The sequence below is a fragment of the Rhinolophus sinicus genome, chromosome 1 (assembly GCF_057876585.1).
Source record: "Rhinolophus sinicus isolate RSI-liver-muscle chromosome 1, RSI-T2T, whole genome shotgun sequence".
Taxonomy (NCBI): domain Eukaryota; kingdom Metazoa; phylum Chordata; class Mammalia; order Chiroptera; family Rhinolophidae; genus Rhinolophus; species Rhinolophus sinicus.
Window position 1 is genome coordinate 14871828 of NC_142501.1, and position 14597 is coordinate 14886424.

General features: G+C 42.8%; 2 protein-coding genes across 13 annotated transcripts in view; one reads left to right on the forward strand and one right to left on the reverse strand.

The window, feature by feature from the left end:
• FBXO7 (F-box protein 7) overlaps positions 1-11678 on the reverse strand; it is a 26253-nt gene extending 14575 nt beyond the window's left edge. Inside the window, exons 1-4 of one of the 2 annotated variants that reach the window (XM_019728424.3) lie at positions 11289-11678; positions 7479-7773; positions 3249-3476; positions 1771-1912 (exon numbers count right to left, since the gene is read on the reverse strand). In XM_019728424.3, the coding sequence (XP_019583983.3) occupies positions 1771-1912; positions 3249-3476; positions 7479-7773; positions 11289-11410 (787 nt within the window). In that variant the 5' untranslated portion in view covers positions 11411-11678. Of the gene's footprint in view, positions 1-1770; positions 1913-3248; positions 3477-7478; positions 7774-11056; positions 11198-11288 lie in introns of those variants that run through there. The other variant, XM_019728425.3, reaches the window with a different exon arrangement.
• A 93-nt stretch (positions 11679-11771) lies between these two features.
• The window catches only part of BPIFC (BPI fold containing family C), a 47913-nt gene continuing 45087 nt past the window's right edge, over positions 11772-14597 (forward strand). For 6 of the 11 annotated variants that reach the window (XM_088796886.1, XM_088796918.1, XM_088796891.1 and 3 more), the window contains exon 1: positions 11809-14540. The gene's annotated coding sequence lies outside the window, so the exon portion shown is untranslated. Of the gene's footprint in view, positions 14541-14597 lie in introns of all 11 variants that reach the window. The other 5 variants (XM_088796911.1, XM_088796915.1, XM_088796894.1 and 2 more) reach the window with 5 other exon arrangements.

The following is a 14597-nucleotide window of genomic DNA, read 5'->3' on the forward strand; positions in this document are numbered from 1 at the left end:
ACGAATCCTGCTCGTTTCCACAGCATCATCTCTCTCTAGACCCAAGAGACCAATACCCGTGATGTTACCAGAGGGTACACAAAGGCACACTTCATCTCATGCCATGAAAGAGCCAGTGATGTGCGGAGGCCCACGTGCACCAAGCAGGATGTCCTGGGTGAAGGAGAGATTTAAAGACACACTGCTCTTTTTCAAAGAACCAAGCCGAGAATGGCTGTCTGCCACAGGAGTCTGCCAGTCGCTGATTTGCCAAGAAGAGTAAAGGAACAAAATGTCGGAAACTGAGCAATCACAAGATATTCAGCAGCTATTCTCTTTAAATGTCCTGACACTAGTAAATAGAGGTTATTCTACACATGTTGTTCAAGTGCTTTTATATGAAATTGAGGCAAAAATTCCAACCTCACATTTACTACTTGGTGACTTCAACCCTGCGAGTTATGATGTAATGTAGCAGAATGATTAGATGCAGGCAGAAACTGTTGACCCTCTGCGTGTAAGAACGCCCAACCAAAGTTACATTTGCTAAATGGGATGAAATGTTGGAGAAACATTGCTAGGTCCTGATGCCATCAGATATTCAAGTCCTGACAAAGGCAGAATACCACCAAAGCTATTAAACCTGACATTCTAAGACTTTCAAATAACATTTCAAATAATCCAGTGATTAAAAGGCAATAGCAGAAATTACATAATAAGGCACCTAGAACTATCTTTCATTTCAAAGATCAAGACAGTGTAAGTCAGTGGCTTTCAAAACAAATTTTAGCAGAAAAAAATCTATTTTCAAACAGAATCTTGTAAGGGACCTCGCTAATGAAACAAACACGTTGCTGCTCAAAGTGAAAGCAGAGGCAGGTTCGTTCTACTAAGCTTCCTTCTTGCTTCCATCTCAGCACAAACTAGCAGCTGCTGAACAGGGTGAAAACCACTGAGCTACCAAAGCACCTGCCTTTGCTACAAAAGATGAGCTGTATTGTAAATGAAAAATGCAGTCATTCCAATCTTACCATACTGCCTGATCTAGCTACGAGGATAAACCTCAAAAATCAAAATGGAATGAAAATGGAAGGTTCTAGTCACTCAGATGCATCGGCAGAATGTGTGATTATGAGACTGTTCCATAAGACCACTGGTGGTTGGTTGGTATGGACCTGTAGGTGGCATCTGAGCTAAAATGAAATACAAAAATGGGAAGTATTGCTGTCCCAGTGAAATTTCTTAATATGAAAGAGGAGAACAAGAAAAAGAAACTATTCAGTGACTTTCTTGGGGGTAGAGGAATAAAACGCACACATTCTAAGGCCTCACAACCCTTAGCAGTGTCTCTATGCATTCCTACACTGTTCAGAGAGGCCAAACTGAATAAAAAGTGACCCAGCTCAATGTCATCCCTCACATCATAGTTTGAGAACCTGGTTAAAAAATAAAAATAAAAAAGCTATCCACAGGCATAAAGAAAGAAAAAATATTCTTCAGAGAATTCTTATGTAATAACTCATCTCACACCTATTACAATTCCCCTGGAGCAAAAACATGACAAGATTAAGACAGCAAAAGAGTATGGCGCCCCAAGAGCGCAGGCCTAAACATCAACCCGTATTCTATGGCCTTTCAGACTCATGTTATCAATGGTCTAGTGATTAAACAAAGTTGAGAAGGACGCATAACTATTATCATGACAGCCAATCAATGAAGCGGCTCCAAAACATTTGAAGAGAAACATGAAGGACCCATAAGCCAACAGCCATGGCCATGCCGCCAGATTACCGTTGATGACGACGAGGTTTCCCAAAGGCACACAGGTGAGAGCCGCAGCGCCGCCCTCGCACAGGGGATGCGTGTACTGCAGCTTATACACGCCACCCGACTTCCAGCTCTCTGGCATGGACAGAGCTTTGGCTTCTGTCCCCTGGGGAATGAAATGACACGGAAACAAACAATGAATAAAGGTATTACTCTCAAAAAGATTAAAAATCCAGGAAGCCCCTAACTTGTCTAGAAATAAGCATCCTTTCCATATGGTCCCCTTAATAAAATCTGTCATATCACTCATATTGCTATTAATAAAATTTTGATAAAAAAACGTTACAATAGACTATTCTCCATCAAAATTTTTGTTTAAAGACATAAAACGGCATCAGAGCTAGGGACTGATTTCTCTCTTCAAAAACTCACTTCTCTGCCTACAAAGCCATACCGTTATTCAAGACCCCAGCTCAAATAGCACTTCCTTTGTGATGCCTTTTTCCAAAAAACTCCTGTTTGTCATTGCATCTCTTTTATCCCCTACCATTCTGTTCATATTTCTACTGTTACATACTTGTAATATGTTCTTCATCATAATACATTATAGTTTTCCTCTTATTTCTCTCCCACTTATGGACTCCGACAGAGGGCTGTCATTATATCCTAATTCCTGGCTCGGTGCATGCATGCTGCAGGAGTTCCATGATCACTGAATTATTCTGTTACTCGTAACGTAGTCCATCGCTACCGTGTGGACATATGCAGAATCCCAGGCTCCACCCTACAGTTACTAAATAGAATCTGCATTTTAGTAAGATCCCCAGGTATTCTCAGGCACATTCAGGTTTGAGAAACTCAACTCTAAATGCTCTCCTCTGTGAATCTCTGGCATCCTATGTATGTGTAAGTCTCCCCTAGAATTTAACCAATATGTATAATGGTTGTATACCTGTCTCTCTCCCACTCTATAAGCGACCCGAGAACAGAGACAAAGCACTGCACCTGACACTGGCAGACACTTATCAAATGGGTAACGAATGAAGATAAGCAACTACAGTGTAAGAGCAATGTCCATCTTCCTAACTGAATCCTATTAAGTCACTGGTAACTCATAGAGCCATTAACATAAAAAAATAACCCAGGGAGCCACCTATCGAGGCATGCCCAATCCACACCCACTGACTACATTTTATCTACATATTGTCATATATAATCTTTCGTCTTTTTTTTTTTTTAACCAGAGTTGTCATCACTTCTATAATAGTAACTAAAAACTGACAAAACAAATGAGGGAGAAAAAAGAAGGCAAGAGGGACGGGAACATTTACTGACCACCTGCTGTGTGCCAATCCCCCTGTTCAGCACTTTACAATCAACAGCCAACCATATTTACCAGGGAATCCAGAGGACACAGCACCCGAGTGATGGTTACTGATACACCCCCTTTCCCAATGGGAAACTTAAACCCTAACAAGCTGGTTCTCTGCCTGCCGTCTCACCTGAGGTAGGTAACCCGACTCCAACATGAGAAGATGTATGGACACTACCAAGGCATCACTGGGACTGGAACAGTCAGCGGACTGATACAGGGTCTCTAGGGAATGGGGCACTTGCCCTTCCACGGCTTCACTGCACAGCATTGGTTCCGAGGGGCAGAAACCCGGGCCTTCTTCCATGTCCACAATGTCTTGAATTGACTCGGCTTCAAAATTCTGACTAGGCCTTGACTGAAAAGAATAACAAAACAATGAATTCATTAGAAAGACGTTTACTTTTACACGGTATAACCTGTATCCTCAAGTGACCTGAGATTAGGGCTCAGAGCCAAACACATTATTGGGTTGAGAGGTGGGGCATGCTGAAGTGAGCCCTCCTACGTAAAGGAGCCTACATAATAAATATGTAAATAAATCTACTCCTACGTAAATAAATCTAAATCCTATGTAAATAAATCTACTCCTCCGTCCCAAATTCTTAATCTCCATTAATTCTGGCCGATACACCAAAAACCTGGCAATCATCCTAGACTTCTCCCTCTACCTAACGAAATCCACCCCCAATTTGATCATTCTTAAAGGCCCACTGAATCGATCTCCTAAATGTCTCCAAAATCTGCCCCTTCACACTCCAATGGTACTTCAGGCTCATCATTTATCTCCTGACTTTCAGCAACAGCCTCCCCAGGTATCCTGACTCCACTTCTGTGTCTTCCAGTACAGTCCACCACTGCTGCCAGAATCCAATTATGTCCTATGTCCCAGCTTAAAACTTGCCAGTGTGCCCCCAATGAGGGCAGCAGCATTTCCCTAAATTGTGCCTTGAAATGTGACCCCTAGATGTTCTCGGGGGAAAAAAAAAAGAGGTCTACAATAAGTCTGGAAAATTCCGCGTGCTGTGGCCATCTAGCCTTACCCTCCATATTCACAAAACATGTTTTGTCATTATAAAGCTCTGAGACGTCCAATAATAAGTGCGCATAGCATTTAACCAAGAAACACTATCCTCCCTCTACATTCAGCATCCCCCTAACACTTACTTATGATCTCATGAAACAAGTTTTCCATAGAGGACACGCTGAGAAATGCAGGCCTGCAATAAAATCCAAACTCCTGAGCAGACAAGGTCCTTCATCACCTGATCCCGGACTCTGTACCAAGTTCACTTTCTGCCAGCCCCTGCCTCCCCACTCTAGCATCCCCACCTCTTCACAAGGTAATACAGACTGCCCCTGTGCCTTGGAAAGGCCTTGGTTACAGCGCTTCATCACACTGTATTGCACTTTTCTAAGTACACACGTACATCCTACCGTGGCTACAAGCTTAGGAAGGAACAGACTACGTGTCACCCATTTATGTAACCCCAGTACAGTACCTGGCACCTAGTAGGTACTCAACAAATGCTTGAACAAATGCAGAAGGATATCTTACAATTTCACGTTTTTGTTTTCAGTGTTTTTTCATTTGTACCACATGAAAATGCTATAAAATAGGCAAGACACATGATGTCGTCATTTTATACGTGCTGTGTCTCAGATTAAAAAACAATCAAGGTTACCAGCTAATAAAAATTTGAAATAAACCAAGACCACCAGACTCAACAGTTTGGGGCTTTTAGGCATAATACACTCCTTCAGTAAGACTAAGTTACCTGTATTAATTTTGCTCAAAAAGTATTTCCTGAGCATGTGTTCAACTTTTAATGCAAAGCACGTTTCTTCTTTTTAAAGTTCATATTTCCATTAAAGGGGGAGAGGAAATTAAAAGTACACAGTATGAGTCAAAGGCAGCATGAGGCTATTCTTCCAAAATCCCTGAGGACCTAAGCTCTGACGGCCTATGGAAAAGATCCAAATTCGCTCGTTAAAACCTAGTGGCCAATGACAATTCGTGCTACCTAAAAAGGAGGCTCCACCATATTTTGAACAAATGGAAACTACTTATTAGAACCACTTAACACCTAATTAAATTATAAAGTGTATTGGCTCTCTGCTTCTTACCTATCTATTATGCCTAACTCTTGGCCATTTACTACTCACTGACAGTTATGTGGGAGAGAATATGAGTACATGGGGAAAAAAACATAAAAAGCGTTGCCCTAAACTGATAATGACGTACGAGGAAGACATCAGAATCCCCTGGTGAGCTTATCAAACCTTATCCCCCTGGTGTGCTTATCAAACCCACTCCATAAGAACCAGACATTCTGAGCCATTCTGATATGATAAAAATATGTCTTATTCTTCACAAATGTGGAAATGGAAAAAAAAATGCTCAGCACCACCTCTCTGAATAGATCATTTGTTAGATGTCATTTTACAAACAACTGGAACAAATAACTAAAATGCAGTTTCCCACTAAAGACTCAACAGGTATTAAATGAATTCCCAAACATAATGAAATAAGAAAATTAATTTACACTTAACTCCAAGAGTAAAGTTTTCCTATTGTTCCAAGTTTTGCCCATCTGTTTTCCTGCCTAATGCTCCATTCTACATTTAATTAGCAGACCCTATTGTTTCAAGTATTTAGAGCATTATTTATGAGATTTCAAGCTCAGCTTCCACACTAAGATTTTACAGACACCCTATAAAAGTCTCGGAATACAAAATGCCATGCTTTTAGAACTTAAATTACTACCTTGAGGCAATATTAATTTCTCAAAATTTTCCAAAAAGAAACCAGTAAAGTAACTATCACATATACTATGAAAAGTTCCATTTTATTGGACGATTTTAATAGTGCACAGAAGTAAAGGGAATGGGCCTTTCTACAAGAATCTCTGAAGAAGTCCATCAGCAAAAAAGATTCAGAAATGTAATTTAAAGATGTGGCTCTCGTTTATCTCTATAAAACAGAAACACAGAAATACGTAACAATTTCTTCAAAAAAAATCATAAAAATATTTGAGCTTTATGAAAGCTTTTTTTAACTTCTTTAATTTCTCTGGATACTATCACTAAAAATCTGGACATAGATGATTTTCCTAATTTACAAACCTATTAAAAAGTACTTTTTAATATCTGTCTATACTACTGACACAATAGGCACAATCATGTTTAAGGCCCACAAAAAAAAAAAAAAAAGTTGAAGTGACAAGTATACACACACAAAACAATGAACAAGATGGCATATATACTGGTATCAATTAAGTGATAAAGTGATCACTTGTGCCACACAAGAAATCAAAAGGCGGGATAATAAATGAGCTGTTTACAAGGCAATAAAGGTAACAAAGAGAAATTAAAGAAAATGACTGGGCTGTGGTCGGCAGGGCCTTGGAAGGTAGATACAGACAGGAGAGGGAGGAAACGCAGTGGATTACAGGCTGGGTGAGAGCAAGAGCAAAGGCAGGGAGAGGTCACTGCGGTGGGTGTGTGCGCGCGCGCACTTGCGAGCACGTGAATGTGTTGCCTGGCAGAGGGAAAATGATACGGAGTCTGGTCTGACAGGAGATGGTAGTTTACAGGAGGGAAGAACAGAAAGTAGCCCTGCAAAGACTGTGTGGCAACGTCTCAGAAAGCCTTCAACACGAGGACATTTTCCGCCTCTGCAGCATGACAGGGTTGAACTGGAGATATTTGGTCTTTTCCAATTCAAAAATATGACAGAGAGTAACTAAAGAGCAAGGGAACAACAAAATCAAAAACGTGTAGGAAGAAGATGAACCTAGGTAGACTGAAGAACAGACACTGAAAGCTTGGAATGGGAAGGAAAAACTGGCAGGGCTTGTTAAGGGGCTGGATGTAAGGAGTCCAAAATCACTCGACTAGTGTTTTAAGCTCAGGAAAACACTAGTACCACAGACAGACGGTGGCTGACTTGGGAAGAAGAGAACATCACTGCACATATTTTCAAATTTATGCTGGCATGTAGATCTGAGGTAGTAATTTTTAAAATCCAGGTATAAATGCCCTGCAAATCATTTGGAAATAATTGGACTTATATATAGCCTTAGTGAGTGGAGTAGACCACAGAAATAAAGCTGGAAACATAAGTTTAAAGGCAACAATAGAAGCCAAGGGATAACTTATCTGAAGGAGTAAGTGTCTAAACAAAATAAATTGGTAAAAACTGGGTTCTTCAGCATGCCGCCCAATACTGATCCGGGCAGTTAGCAGTTTGGATTGCATTTAGCAATCTACTGGTGATGATTATCCTGGCTGGTATAAAACTCAGTTGGGGTGTATGATTTATTAACTACCCATCTCTCGTCTTGCTTTCAATACCCACCATACTGTCAACATTCCGGACATCAGATTGGGCTGCCTCTCCTTGGAATGAATCACTCCGCTGTTCATCCTGTATGCTGGACTGACTGGAGCTGACGGCCAAAGAGGGTTGGTCATTATTCTGGAGTGAGGAATGCTCTGAATCTGTGGATGAAGGGAAGTTAGGTGCTGGAATGGCATCTTCAAGAATCAAACATATCAAGTCCCCAGAAACAATCCCATATGAAGCCAAGGTCTCTTCATCTCCAGTGAGGGCATCCTTGTTGTTCAATGTAATTGCAAACCGGGTATCAGAACTGCCAAGAAAGACGGATAAGGATGGTAAGAGCTACCTATTACAATTATCCTCAGTAATACATTTGGAACACATACAAGGTACATAGTATGACCCTAGAAAAACTAAGTAATGAAAACAAAACAAAAATAAGAAGGAAGCTAAAGTTTTTGGAAAACCTATCAAAATTATTCATTCTTATCACCAAATACCTAGGTTATAGATTTTTTAATGGCTAAAATTCTAGCCTGGGAGAGGGGATACAGAAATTCTCTATCATTAATCCATGTTTTCATAAATTGTAAGAGACATACTTTTTTAACATTTTGACATCTTTGAAATAGGGATGTTCATTTAAAATCAATGACATATCACAGCTCAATTAATTGACAGCATTTTTTCCTTCCGTGTTACATATAACAACGTGTCTTAAGAGTGACAGCAACTGAGACTCAATGAAATACAGTCTTTTTAAAATATAAATTACATCCCATCATTCCTCTGCTGAAAATCCTCCAATGGCTGAACGTGGCATAGAATCCTTAATGGGGCATCCAAAGCCCCACGTTTGGCCTGGACCTGCTTCTCCTACCTCACCCATCTTGTGCCATCCATCCTCTCACTGACTATTCTCTATTCACATGAGCTTTCCATCTGTCCTCAGAACAGATCAACTTTATCGCAGCCTTTAGGCCTCTGCACGTGCTTTTCTAGGTCTTCAAGTGACTGACTGACTCTCATCATTCAGATCTCAACTCAAACGTCACCTCTTCAGAGATGCCTGCCACCCAGCCTCCAGCACTCTCTTCTATCCTCATGTTTTATTTTTATTGCAATACCACTATTGAAAATATATTTATTGTCTCTCTTCCCCACCCCCACACTAGAACTTAAGTTTCGTACGATCAGGTATATTGCCTGTTTAGTTCAAAGCTGTATCTGCAGCACTTGGCAAAGAAAAGTATTTGTGAAATAAATGCAAACTAACATTAGCTGGGAAGAGCAACACGAGACTGAAATCTGGGGTATCTATTCAATGTCCTTACAGGATGGTTAGCTTACGTTGGTTCCAAAATACTAGACCCATGTCCTAAATGAATATTCATAATCACAGAAAGTTAGATCTGTGTATGTAGATGGCTGAGTACAAATTCATCCATCCTACCGATAAGTACAAGTTCCCGCTTCCTACTGATGACCAGTTATGATGTCTTTTACATGGAAGAGAGCACAAATCCAAAAACTCACTGGTAAACAAGCTAAGAGCTCAAATTATCCTGCAGCGATGAACTCCTATCCTTTCCAAATCAGATTATCTGACCTTGCAAGAATAACCATCACTCCACCGCACAGTGGTGAGGAATAATTAACAAACCATTGTAGACTATTTTATAAGGCATTTACACTCAGTCAGTTAATGCTGACTTCATTAACTTTTTGAAAAGTGAAAGGATGAAGTCCTTTGAAAATCATGCTGTTTATTCTTTCTTACAAAGCTGCATTTTCAAAAGTGCTGAAAAAAATTCATTGTTTTTTCTTTCACTTATAAATACATTTTTTCTTAACAATTAGAGTGTCTTTGAGAAATTACTGAGGTTTTAGAAACTATTCCTGCTTATTAGAAAATAAGTAGCTATATGCTTCTATTTTCAAACGCTTTGATAAATGTTGAAATCTGCCAGCTGCCCAGAAAAATACCACCCCAACTTTGGTAGAAAAAAAGAGAAACACCTCAAATGAACTATGTGTTTATGGATCATTTGTCACAGCAAAAGGTTGTATTTTTTTTTAATACAATGTTCATTCAAAAATCTATTTATAGAAAAGGTAAAGAATTGTCTGCTTAATAAAAATGTCAAGCTTTCCTCCCTATAGAAAAAGGGAAGAGCTATTTCTAAAATAATACATGGTTTTCCAGGAGAGGCTTTAAAAAAAAAGTTTTCTGAAATTGTGGGGGGGGGGAAGAAAAAGAAACTTAAGTTCATCAGGAAATAAAATATTTAAAAAAATATTTTACAGCAACCCCAGATCCACTTGCTCAGCAAAGACATTTTAAAAATAATGTCATATGGACATTTTAAAACTGACCATTTATTATAAAATGAACATACTTTCAGAAGAATGAATTTCCTTTCACAAGCTGAAGTTTATATTCTTTCCAGTTAACCACCCTCCATTGTAAAAACAAACCTGAAAGAGAAACTAACTGGGGCCCTTGGGTAGACAAAGCGTCATTGGGTTTCACACGCTTTCAAGCCTAATTAAATAATAATATATATATACATACAGATTAAAATACCTTAAAAAGACAAGTTAATTCTGAACAATTGTGGAAGGGTAGTGATGCCAGCATGCAAAACAACTTAGGTTTAACACCAAGAAATAACAATAGGTATGTCACTTAATATAATGTTTAAAGGAGTTATGTCAATACCGCATTTTGTTTTTATTTCTCGTAATTCGGGGGGAAAAATGAGGCTTATTTTTAATGTAATAATGCCTTAATCTGAAAAAATGAATGGGTGAGAAGTTCATAATATGGCTCATTTTATTGAATTTCCTAAAAATAAAATTTTAGTTTGTAAAAGTCTTATAAAAAGAGCCACTTAAATAACAAAGGTTTTCTTGTGAAGAATTCACCTAAAAAGCCCCTGCGAACTTGTTTTTTATTCTTTCCTTAGTACAAAATTCCAAATTTCTAGCTCAGTATTTGAAGAGGGCCACCGTTACTTTTGCCCCTCTATTCCCAGAATATTGTCCCCAGAAAATACCCTGGGGAAACAAAGCAGCCTCATCTGCAGCCCCATAAATGAATAACAGAATATGATCCTTTACTTCTTAATGTCACTGCCCGCAAACTGCAAGCTCTCCAGAGTCATCATAAGGCCTACGTCTGCCTTAGTTTTAGCTAAAAGCAACATCTCGCCCAGGATAATAACATGATTTGAGACACGCCAACACGCCGTACTTTGTAAAACTTGGCAGCGGGAAAGTCAAAGTGGGCACCGCGGCGCCTGGCACGTAAACGTTCAATGAAGTCCTAAGATGACTGCAGCCTCGCAGCGGCCGCACAAGTTTCAGACGGCCTCGGATGGAGGGCCGATTGCTCACTCCTCCTCATACTTCCCAAACTTTTAAACGGAAATACCCCATCAGCTGGAGTTGGTGAGTGTAAACCCCTGAGCGCCTGGAAAGGTTTAAACCAAATCCATAATGTCCAACTTTACATTTGAAAGGACGGAACAAAGTTGCGTGCTAGCCTAGTCCTGGGTTCTTTCACTGCAAGAACGGAAGCCCCCGCTCACCCTGGAGGGGATCGGAGTCCCCGCGACGCTGGGCCATGTCCTCCGCGAGCCGGGACCCCAGCGCCACTCTCCGCCCGGCCTGTGTGCGTCACAGTCCCGGGGGCGTCAGGCCCGCGACGCGGCGTTCACTGCCCGCCTCACGTGACGGCAAGGCCCGCGCCACCCGGCACGCCTCCCGGAGCCCGAAGTGTCCCACCGCCGCTCCGCCGCGCGCCGCGCCGCAGCCGCTTACCTGTACCCCCAGGTGGGCAGCAGGGCCTGGCTCAGGTGCTCACGCAGCTGCCCCAGCGTGGGCTCCGTTTCTGGCATCTCTAGCGGCCAGGTCTGCTTCTGAAGCCGCACCCGCAGCTTCATGGCGGCGGCGGCGGCGGCGGGGCCCAAGGGCCTGGACCCGGAGGTGGCGACGGTGACGGTGACGGTGACGGCGGCGCGGCCGGACAGCTCCCGCCTCAAGCGGCGGCGGCGCCGAAACGGCGACTACCGGTGCTGGAGGGCTGCTGAGGTGTAACGGGGAGAAGGCCCCGCCACGGCGGCCGCGCTGCGGGCCGGTCTCTTGAACCGGAGCACTCGCCCCTCTCCTGAGGGCGCCCTCTGGAGCTCACCCCGCGAGCGGGCGGCTGGCGTCCTGCCTGGAGCCGGGGCGCTCGGGAACTTGACGATCGATGACTCGGCGCTCAACGGCGCCGCCTGGGAGCTCGAGGAGCACACTGCGCAGGCGCCGAGCCTGCCGCGGGCTGCGGGCGTCACGGTGCTTCCACACCTTGGCTGTGCCCATTCCGTCCAGGTGCACCTGGAGAATGGTAACGCTGAGAGGGATGCTGCAGACGACACACCTGGCCTCTCCGCAAGGTTAAGGTGTGCCTGGCTCTTAGCCCAGTTCTTCCGCGGCGCTCAGTGCCTGCGGCGTCTGCTCTGAGAAGCCTAAGGTTGAGTTCAGGCTCCGGTCATTTGCTCCTGTTACAGCAAAATGTGAACCAGCTTGTGGTCAGTGATCTACGTATGTGGAAGAGTGTATTAGTATCCTGTTGCTGCATAGCAATCACCCCAAAGCTTAACAGCTGAAAACCACGTGTGTTTACTGCCCCATAGTTTGTACAGGTCAGGAATTTGGGCCTGGCTTAGCAGGGTGGTTCCGACTTGGCCTCATGAGATTACACTCAAGATGTAGGCCAAGTTTGCAGTCATCTGAAGTCTCGACTGGGACTGGAGGATCTACTCCCAAGATGGCTCACTCACAACTGTTGGCAGGAGAGGTTATTCACCGCACGGACCCCCGTATAAGGCCACTTGAGTGTCCCCATGACATGGCATCTGGCTTCCCTCAGAGCAAGTGACCCCAGAGAGACTACTGGCAGAAGCCACAACGTCTTTTATGATCTCGCCTCAGAGGTCACATACCATCATTTCTGTCATATTCTACTAATCACAAACCAACCCTTCAGTGTGGGAGGATCAATCCTAAGGCATGAATACCAGTCAATAGACGGGGACCATCGGGTTCCATCTGGGAGGCTGGCTGCCATATAGGACCTGACAATAATGACGCTGATGGTAGCTTAGATGAGGGGAAAAGTAGCTAAAATTCATCCCTGTGTTGTCCAAATCTTAAGAGTTGAATAAAGTTTCTCCCAATAGGTGGCGGTACTTGCCCACATCCTGATTCATTAAAGAAATGTGTTGATCACTTTTGTGCCAGATACTATCCTAGGTGCTGGGGACTCAAAGATTGAAAAGACATGTTCCTACTGATACAGTTTACAATTGAGTGAATCAGCTCTTGTAGCAGAGTGTAATAGTGTCTCTGTTTATGAAAGAGAGAAGAGAAAATCCTAGGGATTGGAGGATATTGAGGAGCTTTGCTGTGCCAGTAGGGTTCTTTAGTGGCAAACCATATGGGATTGAGGAAAGGTGGCAGGATCACGGTGTCTCGGTGTGGCCAGGGTAAAGGACAGAGAGGGTACATCCCCAGATACAAAATAGCCTTGGACTAAGCGAAGGATTTGGGACGCATTCTAGAATGTATGGGAAGCTATTGGAGAGTTTTAAGTAGGGGCGTCTTTATCTACCAGGGGGCTTAGTTCTAAGCAATAGAAGTTAAGCCGGTCACTAAGCCAGAAAAGAACATGTTAAAATGATACCAGATAGCTCAGGGAATTCTGGGGAGGACTGGAGAAGTGGCTCCAGGCTAAGCTTCCAGGAATGAAGCTCAGAACCATGCTGAAGAACTGGCCTGATGAGGAAATTACCATGACTAGGATCGCTGCTACCACCCCACCCCACCCCACGCTGGAGGAAACTGCTGCCATTGCTATCACCACGGGGGAATGGCTGCCACCTTCAAATGCCACACACTTTTGCAGCCTCCTGCATCAGCAAAATGCCAAGTTTCCAAAAGAGCCTTTTTCCTCAGCTTGCTCACTTCTAAATCAAAGGTTCATAGGGCTACATCTGATTGAGAAAGACCAAGTCCCATGCCTGAGTCCTGGCTGCAAAGGAGACTGGAAATTGAGGCCCAAACTACTTTTCTGAGGAAGTGGGACGTAAAATATTGGAATTTCCCAAAATATAGGAAGGCTGTTCAAAAGATGGTAGGAAGCCTTGCGTCTGACAGGTGTACACTATAAGGAGCATGGGTCAGATCTGAAACGTGAACCTATCACGGATAGAGTGTGGAGGACATATCAGATCAAGATTTCTCAGTACTACTGGCATTTGAGGCCTCATAAGTTTTTGTCATGGAGGATTATTCTGTACCTTGTAGGATGTTTAGCAGTAACCCTGGTCTCTATTCACAAAATGCCTGTAGAACCCCCATTGCCCAGTTGTGAGAAGCAAAGATGTCTCTAAACTTTGCCAAATAGCCCCTAGGAGGCAAAATTGCCTTGAGAACCACTGGATTAGAGACCAGCTCAGTTAGGAGGCTCTTTTGGAAACAGAAAAAGAAAGAAATGAGTGGAATGACAGTGGGAATGGAGAGAATGGGATGGACAGGAATGATGTTACAGAGGTAGAAATAATAGAACTTGAAAATGACTATGTTTTGAGGTTGTATTATTTAGAATACAGCTTCGGTGCTCTAACAGAGATCTGAAATAATAGTGACCTAAACAAATGTAAGTTTATTTCTCTCTGAAATAACATTCTTGGAGAAAGCAGTACAAGGTGAACATGGTGGCCATCTCCGGAGACCATCTACCACAGTCCACCTCTTAATACTATGCAAACCTAGATACATTACTATCTATAAAAATGAAAAAGTAACAAAAATATTTTAGACAGCTGTGTTGGAAAGCTTCAGTGAGATAAGCCACTACGTTTGTGGTCATTTGTTCCAACAATAGAAAACGAATCCACCTGAGATCATTGTCTCACTCCTTTGCCCAGTAGACTAAACACCGGGATGGCAGAAGTAGTCCAATCACAGGAGAGCAGGAGGATCCTGGAAGGGAGCCCGAGCATTCCCAAGAAACTGCCAGGATTTAAGGTACTCTGGAGGACTAGCCTCCAAAACTTCGAAAGTCCGTGAGCATGTTACACACCC